At 34.9% G+C, this 14,500-nt stretch overlaps 1 protein-coding gene across 4 annotated transcripts in view; it reads left to right on the top strand.

Annotated features, from left to right (window-relative positions):
• NLGN1 (neuroligin 1) overlaps window positions 1–14,500 on the top strand; it is an 854,876-nt gene that overhangs the window by 183,345 nt on the left and 657,031 nt on the right. For 3 of the 4 annotated variants that reach the window (XM_058556336.1, XM_058556335.1, XM_058556337.1), the window contains exon 2: window positions 4,758–5,563. In XM_058556336.1, coding sequence (XP_058412319.1) covers window positions 5,071–5,563 — 493 coding nt within the window. In that variant the 5' untranslated portion in view covers window positions 4,758–5,070. Of the gene's footprint in view, window positions 1–1,578; window positions 1,624–4,757; window positions 5,564–14,500 lie in introns of those variants that run through there. The other variant, XM_058556338.1, reaches the window with a different exon arrangement.

The raw sequence follows: 14,500 nt of genomic DNA, 5'->3' as shown, positions 1-14,500 counted from the left end.
ACCAGTTGTTATTAAATGCAATTATTATTAAATTATTGTTACTAAATCCAATTCTTAAATCCAATTATTAGTACTGAGCCTTGTTGACAAACTGATATGTTCTGACATCAAAACAACTCATAGACCCATAGGTATAAAACATTATTTATCTTTAGTTAATACAGTCAGTCTTCATTATTCCTGGATCTGTATTTGCAAATTTGCCTGTTCACTATAATTTATTTGTAACCCCAAAGTCAATACTGATAGTGCTTTTTGCAGACATTCAGAGACATGAGCAAAGCAGCAAAAAATTTGAGTTGCCATATGAGCACATTTCCAGCTGAGGTCAAGTAAGGTGATGCTCTGCCTTCTTGTTCAGTCTCACGCCGAGATGAACAGAGGATGGAGGAGGTCGAGGCAGTGCAGTGAGTGCAAGAAGCTCCAGCTCGGGGGCCAGCTGGAGGGAGTTTGAATTCCACTTCTGGCACTTGTTAGTGGGGTGGCCTCAGGCAAGTCACTTAACACTTCTGAATCTTGTTTTCTCTTGTGTAAAATAAAGAAAATAGAATCTACTAGGATGAAATGTTTTTAGGGTTTAAAATTATAATTTGTAATGATGTGAAATATGTATTTATGCATATGTTTGTGTGGATATGCACACACATGCACACGTATATATACCTGTATTTCCCTAGGAGCAATGGATCCGTATTCCCTAATTCAGTGTTTGCAGTGACTGTGTAGAACATAACCACAGTGAATAACAACAATCCATTGTATAGCGTTGGGGAAGCTCCATGTAGCTCTGGTGATAAGCATGTACTTAGTTCAGATCAACTGTGATTTACCCCTACCTGCACTATGTAAAGGAGTTTCACATGGATTTTGTGATGGGTATAAAGATATTTTAAAACAACAACAACACAGAATCCTTGCCCTTGAATAAGAATTTCACTAGGGTGGGAGTTGGGTTCAACAATAAAACAAATAAAAACAAACAATAAAATGGCAAAGTAGAAGATAAATAGGTAATATTTTTGAAAACATACATACAATGCTATGTAAAATTAGAAGTCAGAGACTTCCTGCTGGATCCCACTTCCCCATTTATCATGTATTTATTGAACACGTCACATTCCAACCTGTGTTAGAGCCGTTTTTTATGTGACTTATTCCTTTACAATATTGTAGCTACTTGGGAGCAATGACTAGATTGTACTTGTCTTTAAATTCTCATAACATTTAGCATAATAGCTTATACATTGTAGATACCCAATAAATGTTTGTTGAGTGAATGAAAGATTGGATGAATGTGGTCACCCACTGTGATTATCTAATGTCCCAGGCAGTTCTGCTTTTTCCCTCATCATCTTTTTGATCTGGGTCCTTCAAGAACAAACTAGTTGATGGACCAGCTATTATGATGAATTAATGCAAGTACGATAATATATTCCCATTTGTGGTGTCTTTTTAAATGTTATTTATTTTTTATTTTATTTCTTTCAGTAAAATTACATATACTTTAACCCAAAAGGAGGAATAATGGAGGGATTTGTGAGCTAGTATGTCCACTAACTGCAAAGTCAGACAAAGTTAGTCTTGTGTGGATGGATAGGCTCATCTTTTTGCTTGGTCTGCTAGGTAAGGCTTTTCTGACCTCATTAATTTTAATGTATTTACTATAAAATATTTCAACATACAGAAAAATACAGAGATAACAAAGGTGAGTGTGTGCATGTATATCACCCAACACTATCAAATCTTAGATTTGTAAAACTTGCTGTAGTTAATTAATTGTGGTCTTTTAGGGCTTTACCGCAGATTATCAATCTTAGTGCCAATTAATTATTATTAATTAATTACTAGAACTAATTTCATACCCTTTCCTCCTTACCCAGGGATGACAAATATCCTCTTACTACATATTTATCTGTGAATAATATATGGGTTATTTTGCATATTTTAAGCTTTATTTAAATAGTATTTTACTGTACCCAATCTTCTGCAATTTGCTTTGTTTAAAAATTTTGAGATTTATCTATGTTGATATATTTAGATCTAGGTCCTTTATTTTCACTGAAGTATAGAATTCCAATTTGTGAATCTATCATAATTCATTTATCAATATCTATTAATGGACATTTAGGCTATTATGAAGTTGGGATTTTTTTGTTACTTATTATTTTAATATAATTTTGTGTAAATATATGAACGATCAATAACTGCATTCATTGTAAAGGAAAACGGTAAAAATATAACAAAATAAAATCTAAACTTCCAGTGGGAATAGAGTAGATCATTTAAATTTGTCTGTTTCTGTGAAATTGTCAAGAGTATTTACCTAGATGCTCTCTTCTGAAGGAACATAAAACACTTCTACAATTCAATTTTAAATGCACTAAGATCAATTTTTTTAAGTGTTAATTGAGAATTGAGAGACTGTATCATGTGCCGTGATCAAGAGGATGGTCTTTAAATCGGATGCCAAAGGGCTTCTGAATCTGCTATTGATTAGCTGAGAGGCCTTGGCCAAGGTATTTAACCTTTGTAAGTCTCAGTTCCTCATGAGTAAAAAGGGGGTAACTGTTGAACCTGTTTTATAGGGTTGCTGTAGAGATGTAAATGCATAAAAGCTAAGGGTTTGCCTTATACTAAGGAAGCACCAATAAATAGGAAAAAACTCTGCCAACAAATTTGAGATTTTTTATATTTAAATATATTTATATGTATATATAAAATATGTAAATATTTGAAATTTCAGTAATTTAAACAAGCTGTATTTTTACATTAGACTTTGACAACTGTCATTACTATAATAGTGACTTCTGAAAAATCTTTGGGGTCAGTACTATAGTTCTCCATACAGATAAGCCCATGTAAAATGGGATATTTTTGTAACCTCAGAAGCTAAAGATTATTAGAATTCGAAAATTCACCATGGCATACAGAATTCTAATCTCCACAATTTGTGTTATAGGAGCACATCAGTAGGAAACAAGAGCTTCTTTTTTTTTTTTAGCACAGTTAAGGGTTTGTGAGTACAAAAAGGAGTGTTATTTTGTTAATAACCAAACAAGTGCTTTTTACATTAGTGAGATACCAACTATGTAAAGAAAAACTTCTGGAAATCTCTGTACTTGAAAATCAGGCTGAATGAAAAATGGTGATGGAGACTTTTAAGACCTTACGACGAGTTGTCTATTTTAGATATCAAAATTGTGCTTTTTAACACCAAAAGATGACTAGGAAAGACTCAGTCGTTCTGTGACCCACCACGATTCTGTGCAAGAATAAGCATAATATACTCTTAACAGAAATGGGTTTGTGCAGCTAAATCTTCCATACATGCTGGAATTCTCAGGCAGGAATGGGATGGTCTGAGCCCGTCTTTTGTATGTTAATGTGCTTTCATGGCAAAGGTATTTGAATTAACACAGACTGAAGTATTCTTGAAGAAAGACATTTATCTCCTTATTGCCTTCTGTGATGGATTGTTCAGAGCTAAAGGAACACCAGGCCTGAACCAAATCTCTTGCTGCCCTATATAGTTTTTACAAGCTCCTTTTCAATAACACAAAGTCAGGGCAGCCTCACTGCCAGACCAGCACTTCTTCAGGAATCTTCCCATAGTATGACAGGATAGAACCATTTGTAATACAAATCAACACTATTATTTTCAAAGTAAGCACTTTAAAAGGTTGCCTGAACAAGAAAAGTCAAATTTACCGAGTGGTATGCTATTTTGCAGTTAATGTAAGATTACACTGTGAATTGCACTGCACTGGATGTTACTTTTTATTCTGATGCATTTTAAGTTGAACTGGTAAACCGTGTTAGATGTTTGATTAGCGTTGATATGCAAGATGCCATGATTAGGTATGATTGTTTTTTTAAACTACCGCACTCTTTTTATGTATTCTTCCTTTGATCTCTAACAGATAGTGAGACAAAATTTGTAATTTAAAATTTATTGATTTTGACTCAGAAATTAATTTTCACATTGCAGATTTACTGACATATAAAATATATAGCTAGTAGTAAAAAGAAACTTTAGTCTGCAAAAAGCGATGCCAACTTCTGTCTCTTTTTCAAATTGTATCTAAAGCCATTTTGTCTTTTAAATTCTTGAATCTTAATTTAAGGTGGGAGACCCATAGCCAATGTTTTTATGCAAATTTTTGAGAAACAAGAAAGTTGACCTTGTAAGGTAGTTGTGCTTAAATGATCATAGTTGAACTAGTATTAGTTTCCTTGTTCTAACATTAATTTTGTTTTTTCTATATAGCGTGGGATTTGGGACCATCTTTTTTATTTTTTAATATATATTGTCATTCTTAGTGAGTTTGTTTATATTCCACTAATTCCCTACCACATTTTAAAAAAGATTTTCTACTATTGAATTCCCGTTTTTAGTATGTTTGCTGATTAATTCTGTGGTTCCTTGACGTGATTGAAGACTGTCAATAATGGGGAAATTTCATGCATAACCTTCAGTATTTTAAAATACTGTACTATGAAATGCTCCTGAAACCGTATATTTTGACAAGGCCTGTTTCCACGTAAATGTGTATAAAGTCAGCAGGCACATTTCTCAATAATCTAATAATCAGTTATTTTACCTGTCATCTCACATCAAACCATAATTTTCCTGTAGTAGTATTTAACTTTCCTGACTCTAGCCACCATTAATGTTTTCTGTAGCTTATAAAATATCTAGTTATCACTCTGTCTATTTTAGCTTGTTTGTACTAATGATTTGTTTTCATTTTCTCTAGACCTGCAGCTAACTGGATTTGATTTATAAGAGGGAAATCTACAGTCAATGGCCACTCTCGCCACGTTGCTACTATGGAAAACAGAATGATCAATAGGATATGGTCTGATAAATAATGATGATTGAAGATGCTACTTCAATACATGTGAAATCAATGGGAGATACTGGCTGCATGAAGAGCTTTCTGAGCTTTTCTTGACAAGCTTGCCTTTAAGATATTGGAGGTGTATTCTACCATTATACGGCCTTTCTCAAGTGGATACAAATACCTCTGCCTCACTGTAACCAGACAATTACACAACTAATGTGGGACCATGGCACTGCCCAGATGCGTGTGGCCGAATTATGTTTGGAGAGCAGTGATGGCATGCTTGGTACACAGGGGATTGGGTGCCTCACTGACTCTCTGTGTGTTGGGATGTTTGCTTCAGGCTGCCCATGTGCTCTCACAAAAATTGGATGATGCAGACCCAGTGGTCACTACCAACTTTGGCAAGATAAGAGGGATTAAGAAGGAACTCAACAATGAAATTTTGGGGCCTGTTATTCAGTTTCTTGGGGTTCCATATGCAGCCCCACCAACAGGGGAACATCGTTTTCAGCCTCCAGAGCCACCATCTCCTTGGTCAGATATCAGGAATGCTACTCAATTTGCTCCTGTGTGTCCCCAGAATATCATTGATGGCAGATTGCCAGAAGTCATGCTTCCTGTGTGGTTTACTAATAACTTGGATGTGGTTTCGTCATATGTACAAGACCAGAGTGAAGATTGCCTGTATTTAAACATATATGTCCCAACTGAGGATGGTGAGTTTACTGCAGGAAAAACAGGCAGATATATTTATATTTTTCTTTTCTATTCTAAGTTCTAACAATATTAATTTGTGTGTACTGGTAGCAGGCATGGCTTTTCCTGTTGGCATGTAGACATATTTTACATGCGTGCATGCTGCTCTTTTTGTTTGTGTGTGTTGGTGTATCTGTTCTTATTTTTTCCCTGTGCCTACTCATTTTCTTTCCTCCACAGCACGTATATTTAGGTAGAAATGGGTCCCTAATTTCCATTTCCTACCGAATGACTTCTGAGAAGATGCATCAACATTTCTCCATTGCATGTGCAGGCTCAACGAATTGGGGATCTTTCGCACCCAGTAAATGCAGGAGCATATTAAGTTAGACAGTGGTGTTGCATGTTCCGGCGGTCTGTGATGGAGCGCCATGTTATTTTCTAGTCTTCTATTCATTTTTCAGTAAAAAGAATATCCAAGGAATGTGCCAGAAAACCCGGCAAGAAAATATGTAGAAAAGGAGGTATGTATAAAAGTGGAAATAAAAAATGGGGGAAAAAGCTTGCAGAGGAAGAACAAGATATTCTCCCTAAGGATGATTTGCTGATGCTGGGAAGTGAATGGTTAGGTGATATTTGGAATTTAGTGAAGCCTGTCAAGGAATAGAAAGATGGTTAAGGAGAGCTCTAGCTGAGTAGATAACGTTGACAAAGCTCATTGGTGGTGCCTTGTGTTCTGGTGCTGGTAGCATCGACAGCAGTTGAATCTCTGTTTTGAGTTTGTGTACAGAGGAAAAGATGCTTAGGAGGCTATTACGTTGCCTGCAAGGAACCCCAATGATGCTGCCTTACCAACTGGTTAACTTTGATCTCTAAACCCTTTTCTACAGACATAGATTTCTGTTCCTCTTAAAATTGATTAGTTCAATTACAGACCTAGTTTTTTGTTTGTTTATTCTTAGCTCCTTCTGAACATCCTATGAACTTTTTCATCTAAGGGTAACTTTGCCATACCTATTGGGCAATTACCATTATTAAATAATGGTATTTTTTTCCCAGACAGTCTTTTCATTTTCAGTTACTCTTCCAGAAGAGAATGAGATTTTGCAGATTTTTATCCTAAATATTTACAGTCTTAAAATTACTTTAACATTTTTATATTTATGCTAAACAATTTAAAACATAGGGAAGAACATGATTCAGAAGCTACAATTAAATCAACCTTCAAATCATCCTCTAGCCAGATTGAACAAATGTAGACACTGACAGCTGCAAGCTTGCATCTGAATGTAGCTTGTCCACACTCCATTTTTATATAACATCCAGTAAATCACTCATAGAGAGTATGATTTTCTTTGGCTGTAAATCATCTAAGTGTTATTTTGACCTTATTCATAACTTTGTAGAATTTCCAATCTTCATACAGAAGTCATATTCATATTCTAGTGCTGTACATTCTCTCTCTGTGCACTTCTAATCTCCTGGTTGAACCAAGTCGGATTTCATTACACATCCTTGTGGGGTGGGGGGTGTCTAAGCTGTTCTGTTTTACCAGGATTGCATTATATGGAAGAAGCTTCTTATAACAAAATTCTTACCTGCAGATCAGAAGTATTTGCGTTACATTGAGTTTTGTTTTGTTTTGTTTTTGTTTTTGTTTCTTTGGTCATATTGGTAGAATGGGATTTAATCTTCATTTCTTATTGATGGCATGATTTGAGTTAAAAGCATAGTATACTTAAGAAGGTGGATATGGAGGCAACAAGGGTGTTTTAAACAACTAAAACAAAGTCTCTTGTTTTTCCCCAAATGAGAATAACTGCAGTAATTTACATGCCTTCAACTAATGTACAATACTGCAGTGGTTATTATTATGCAGCTTATCAAGCATGTGTAATTAGCTAAGTGACTTTCGCCTTCTATCACAAAGATGTTTATTCACAAAGTCATAAATAAAGATGCTATTGAAGAATGCATAAATAGAGCATAATACATAAGACTATGTACAATCAAAAAATGATAAGGACATCGAAAGGTAACCTAGTGAGTGAGAAAGTGACCTTTCTTCTCATACAACTTCAGAGGGAAATGGATTCATTAGAAAATTCTTGTTCATTGTTCTTCGGATTGTTGGTTCCTTCTGCTTTATGAGAGAGTTGGTAAAGAGGTATGTAGGCTGTGCTGTTTACTTTGGCAAACTTTGAACTAATTCGTAATTAGCCTGAGGACAAAATCTATAGACACCTACTTTAGTCTGTGTGGTTTATAGTCCAAATCTATTGTGTTTTTATATTAAGCATTCTAGAAAATGATTTCACTTTGGTATTTAATATATACTATTATTATTAAATATGGTCTTCTCATTTATTAGCTGTTTAAATATTATCCCAAAGTCTAAATAACAAAGAATTTAAATGTAATTTTCTATATAAATAGTCTTTTTAAAATAAACAATACTAAGGTTTAGAGCTGGGCATTTAACAGAGGAATAGAATTTTTTTCCCAAACTTTTAACCTTTTTCCTTCTCTATCATGAAGGGTCTATTCTGGTCACTTCAAGGAACCATATTATCCTGGTTCAAGAAAATATTAGTCATTTCATATCTGTGCATATACTAATATATATTGCTTATGGACAATGAGTTCTTCAACAGAATTCTAAAAGTTTATAAACGATGAATCAGGAACTATGTGAATAACTGTGTTACATTTTATCTATGTGCTTGTTATTCTGGCTTGTTATTATTTTTCTCTTATTATTTTTAATTGTGTATGATCACCTGCAGAGACAGATGGACCCCACCCCTGTGCCAAGTACACTGTAATCTGTGCATCCTGTATTCATTCAAAACTCTTTCTTAATTGCCTATTATAAGTCATGCACTATTCAAGGGAGTCAGTAATGAATGAAACAATGATCCCTCTTCCCATAGAACTTACATTCAAGTAAGTTTACAAAGAACAAAGCTTTTTCTGCACCTTAGTCTGTATAAAAGGAAGAAAATTTTCTCCCTCTTCCAAGAGGTGCCTGGCTCTGGTTTTTAAATAGAGCTTTTATAATATTTCCCTGTGTAATGGAAGAAAAAAACATTTTTACCAATAGGCTGCCTCTCATTTAAAAACAGTTCCCAGTTGCACTTTTTAATCTATCTTTTCATATTTCCCATGATAGTTTTAGCCATATGTTAATTACTCTCTAGATATTTCTTCAGGGTTTTATCCTTGCAAAATTGGAAGAAGGGATGAGTGCTTAAAATGACATGACTGTCAACACTTGTCCAAATAGGCAGATGACATGTGATAGAAACTGGAATTTGCATGTGGAGGACAGACATAATTTGTCACAAAAACTGTATGAGAAAAGTATATTACTATCCTTATTTTACAAATAAGAAAGTAGGTTCTGAGAGTCAAGTGTTCTGACCCAGTTTCTACTTCTAGTAAGTGGTAGAGTCAGGTTTGGCCCTAGTTTTTGCTTACATTAGATGCATTTCCGTTATGTTAAATTACCCCCTGTAGATGATTTCTATAGTAGACGCTTGTATCTCTCCACCCTCTTACCCTCTCTTTCTTCCTTCTTTCTTTTACATATTCAAATATATTATGAATTCTTTTTTATTCTATTAGTTGACTCAAATTAGACAGATTTAATGCTCATCCTAATTGAATTGTGTCAAGCCAATGTTAGCAACTGATTTCCAGAAGACATGCTTAGTACCCCTTTTACTGAATGCTTTTAAATAGTACGCATGTTTTCTTACTGTCCAGACCAAGATCCCAACATATTCCTCCTGGCTCCTATCAGGAGGAGCTTTAATTTGCTTATGTTTCATTTTGTTTCTCTAGTTCGCTCTCTTGTGAGAGTTGCCAGCAAACAATAAAGTGGTCAAATATTAGGCAGTAAACATGAGAAGGAGGAACAAGGGACCCAGAGAATCCACAAACAAATTGATTGGCTCATGGAAATCCTAGAGTTGTGTAGCTTTGTATATTACCAGCACTTTGACTATCATTTACATAGGTCTTCTGAGATGCATACAGAATTAATTTTCATTTCTGCAATGGTGAGAAATTGTTAATCCATTTTTTTCCTTTGCCCCTATTTTTATTGTACAGAAAATTAGAATCTTTATAGATGGCTCTGGTATAATTCTTGACTCCTTGACCATTTTATTCCTGATTTTCATAAGTATTTTACTTTTATATGCTCTGTTTTGTAGTCCTTACCTGAAATAATATTGAATTCATTTAAGAGTCTTTTCCACAAATTTAGGGTTTATTTGGTTGGTTGTTGAACATAGAGACTGATTCTTCTCTAATTAAATATATATAACAGTGACTTGTATCACTGTCAATGTGTTTAGGATTTTAAAAGGGATTATTTTCCAGAATGCTCTTTCTTCTTGCTTAAGCATTTCTAACTAATTTATTTATCATTCAACAAATATTTATTGAGTCCCTACTCTGTGCTGATTAGATTACTACTCTAGGTCCCAGAGATATATCAGTGAAAAAAAGCAAAAAATCCTTGTCCTCCTGGAGCTTATATCCTAATGTGTGGAGACAAAGTGGAGACAATAAACAATTAAATTTAAAAGGTGTAAGAAGATGAGAAATAAACAGAGTATGGAGGATCAAGAGTGCTGGTGTGGAGGGGGAAGGTAATTTTAAATAAAATAGTCAGTACAGTCCTCATTTGAGCAAAGACCTGAAGGAGATGAAGTGAATATCTGGGGAAAGAATAAAGCAAAGAGTTGGTGCGAAGGCAGTAAGGTGAGGGCAGTAAGGTGAGAATTTGCCTTGGATATTTAGGGAAGAACTAGGAGTATGGTATATCTGGAAAGAGGAGAGAGAGAGAAGCAATGGATTCAGAATGATCTGACTTGATATTAAAGAGATCATGCTGGCTGATGTATTGAAAGTAGATTGCAGGAGAGCATGGAGAAACTGGGAGTGCAAGTAAGAGGCAATTGTAGTCAAGGTGAGACCTGAGCCTCGTTCAGGGTCAGACCAGGGTAGTAAAAATGGAAATGATAGAGTCTTGATGTATTTTGAAGATCACATTTCTTGATCAATTTGTTGTGGGCTATGAAAGAAAAAGAGGAGTCAGAGAAGATTCCTAGGTTTTTGGTCTGAGTCCCTAGAAGAATAGATGTGCCATCAATTAAGGTGGAAAGAGAGGAATGTAGAATGGTTTGGGGAAAGGCACAGTGAAAAGATGGTGTTTAGTTTTGGACATGTTAAATTTGAGATGACTCTGAGACATCCAAATGTAGACATCAAGGAACCAGTTTGAAGTTCAAGAGAGGGGTATAAGTGAAGATATAAATTTGGGAGTCATTGCGATATAGAAAACAAAGATTTAAAGTCATGAGGCTGAGTGAGAATAAAAGGATTTGAATAAAAATAGAGAAAAGAAAGACACCAAAGACTAATCCGTGGGATATTTCAACATTAAGAGGTCTAGGAGAAGAGAAGGAAAGACAATGGAGGTGGAGAAAGTGTTACATGTGAGATGGGAGGTAAACCAAGATTTTTTTGTCATCTTGGAAGCTAAGTAAAGAAAATGCATCAAAATAGACACTGATCAACTCTGCCAAATGAACTTTTGCGGGGTGGTATGAGTCTGACACACTGGAGTAGGTCTAAGAGAGAATGGGAGAAGATTTGGAATTGCTGAGCATAAATAGCTATTTTAAGGAGCAGAAAAAAAATGAGAGCCTAAGAACAATAGAGGCTGTTTTTGTTGCTGTAGGTTAAGATGGAAAAAATAAAGAAATGTTTATGTATAGTCGGAAGGGAACAATTAAAAATATAGGAGAAAAATGGTAGACTGCTAGAATAATATCCTTAGAGAAAGATGGGATCTAGTATACAATTGGAGATTTTGGCTTAAAAAGAGCATAGGTAGATAATTGAAATTGACATGTAGCTAGGCAGAGTGCCTGAGTAGGAGTACATGGGCAGAAGTGGTAGTGGAGTTCTATTCTCATCTGATTGTTTGTATTTTAATTGTTTGATGTGTAATATTAAGGGAAATGGAGATAGAATTAACATTGGTGAGCTCTTAATACATTGTAGATATTTAGTCTTATTTAACTTATTTAATATCACGACAATGGTATGTGATTCATATTCCCACTTTACAAATGCAGAAGTAGAGGACCAAAGAGGTGAAGTATCTTGCTCAAAGATACATATTTTTTGGTGGCCAACTGTATTTCCTTTGGAGAGACTATTTTGGAATAGAGGGAATAAAACAAATAACACAAGAGCAACAACGGCAATCCTGTTTATATGGGAATTCAGATCAAATAGATGGTGGCCAATTGGCTAGTAGAAAAATCACTACATACTGGAATAATTACAACATCTGGTTCATTTGGGGTTTGAACATGGATGGGAAACCAGATTGAACCAGAGATTTGCCTTCACATTTGAATTAGTTGCCTTGGACAGATGTAGTTATGTCTTCTAAAAGCTAAATAGTATTAGTTGGAACTCTGAAATGAAGTAGATCCAAAGGGTTGTAAAGTTTTAAAAGAAGAACATCAGTTGTTCCATTGTTTACTGACAGGCAGAGAGAATCTCCTGAAGCTGATGATTAAAAGACCATTATAGTTGTCCAACTCAATTTTTCCAGAGAATAAATACTTTTTTCCTTACAGAAACTGAGGTTGAAGTTGAAAACGTTTAAGACTTATGCCACCAGCAAAAAGAGTTATGCCACAAAAGAAATCTTTTGTAGAAATTGTTTCCCTCTCTCCTATCCAATGTAATAATACATTTTCTTTATTGTTTTCAAGTATAGAACATACTACTAGCTTAATAATTATGATATAATCTTTGCTTTAGTGTACTTCTATATTAACTAACACTACAGATTTTGTTGATAATCTTTTGGCCTTTAATATTTCTCCATAAATATTCTTTTTTTTTCTTCATCTCCTCATGGTGGTACATGCTAATATAGTTTAAGAAATGACCAACTTCAAAAATCACACCAGTATAGAAATTTGCTAGTAGCAAGCACATAAACTCGTTCTGGGTTTGATAATCTTAAATTCTGGACTAGATGTGGAAGCAAAGTTTTTAATTATAAATTTTCACATAGCCCTTTATAAGTGGGCAGTGTATTTTATTTAACACTTCTTCTATTAATTTCCTACGGCTGCCAGGACAAATTGCCACAAACTGTGTGGCTTAAAACAACAGAGATTTATTCTCTCATGGTTCTGGAGTCAAGAAGTCCAAAATCAAGGAGTTGGCACAGTTGGTTCTTTCTGGAGCCTTTGAAGGAGAATCTCCCTGCCTCTGTCCTAGCTGCCATGGTTGCCAACAGTCCTTGGCATTCCTTGGCTTGTAGTTCCATCACTCCAATCTCTACTTCTGTTGTCACATGGCTTTCTTCCTTGTGTGTCTCCCAGTGTCTCTGTATCTTCACATGGCCTTCTTATAAGGACACCAGTCGTAGGATATATGGCCCACCCTAACCCAGTATGACCTCATCTTAATTACATTTGCAAAGCCCCTGTTTCCAAATGAGGTCATTGTATTACTTTCCTAAGGTTGCTATGACAAATTACCACAAACTGCATGGCTTACACAGCCAAAAATTTTTGTCTCATAGTTTTGGAGGCTGAAAGTCTGAGATTAAGGGGTCACAAGTTTGATTCCTTCTGAGGACTGTGTGGAAGAATCTGTTCTAAGTCTCTCTCCTTGGCTTATAGATGGCTGTTTTCTCCCTGTTGTCTCTTCACATGGCATTCTCCCTGTGTGCGTGTCTGTGGTCAAATTACCCTTTTTTATAAGGACACCAATCATATTGGGTTAGCGCCAACCATGATGACCTCATTTTAAGTAATTACCTCTGTAGAGAAGATTTTTCTAAATAAGGTCGTATTCTGAGGTACTCAGGGTTAGGACTTAAGCATAGAAATTTTGGGGTAACAGAATTTAACCTATAGAGTCACATCCTGAGGTTCTAGTTGTACATGAGTTCTTGAGGGACATCAAGCATGCTTCCCCTTTTTTCAAACTGAATCCCCAGACAGATCTCAAAATGGTGCTAACATTATGCCTATTTCATAGGTTGAAAAATTATTGCTTATTGGGTTTAAATAACTTACCCAAGGTCACATGGCTACTAGTTAGGAGTGCTGGGTATCCTTTCCAAATCAAAACTCAAATTTTATATGATATCCAGTCCCTCCAATAGATAGGGATTCTCTCTGATCTCTTGAGAACTTTCTTTAATTTGTTTTTAGGTATTTTTCTGTCAATATAGAGTATTATGCATTAGTCTAGATACTTTTAAATATCTAAGTGTTTGACTCTGTGTAGACAAAATGATTCAGATTTTTTTTAACTTTCCTTGAACTTTAAACATTTTATCCAGATGGTTGCTTATCTGTAATCATGGTTTTAGTTAAAATTAAGACCCTACCAATTTAAAACCATAGTAGCATTGATTTTTTGATACTGTTTCAATTGTCATATCTAGGCAATTGGACAAAGTTCTTTTTAAAATAATTTTTAATTTAAGACCACTCTCTGTTTACTGTAATCCTATTCATCTGGTATCTGTGTAATGATAGTGTTAGAGCAATGTAATTATAGCCCATAATTTTCATTAAAGCATGTAAAATGTTGCAAAAATCAGTTTTAAACAATAACAGAAAGAAATCTTAATAAAAGGAGCTGGGGTCATTGCAACCACAATTATAATTTCAAAAGTAGAAAATCTGATTAATCAACAATGGTCTTAATTTTCTGCTCCTCATTTCAGGACTGAAGGAAGAATTCTTCACTCTCCTTCAACTCTTTTCTTTGAGGCAAAGGCCTTTGAAATAGTTATGCCAAAAAAGGAATGGCATATTATCTCCTAGTCTTAGGAGGATAATATAAAAACATCTTCCCTCTCTTCTCTTTCTCTCACAAAAGAGTTCCTATTCTGT

The sequence above is a fragment of the Diceros bicornis genome, chromosome 15 (assembly GCF_020826845.1).
Source record: "Diceros bicornis minor isolate mBicDic1 chromosome 15, mDicBic1.mat.cur, whole genome shotgun sequence".
Taxonomy (NCBI): Eukaryota; Metazoa; Chordata; class Mammalia; order Perissodactyla; family Rhinocerotidae; genus Diceros; species Diceros bicornis.
This window is presented reverse-complemented; position numbering and strand designations above follow the sequence as displayed.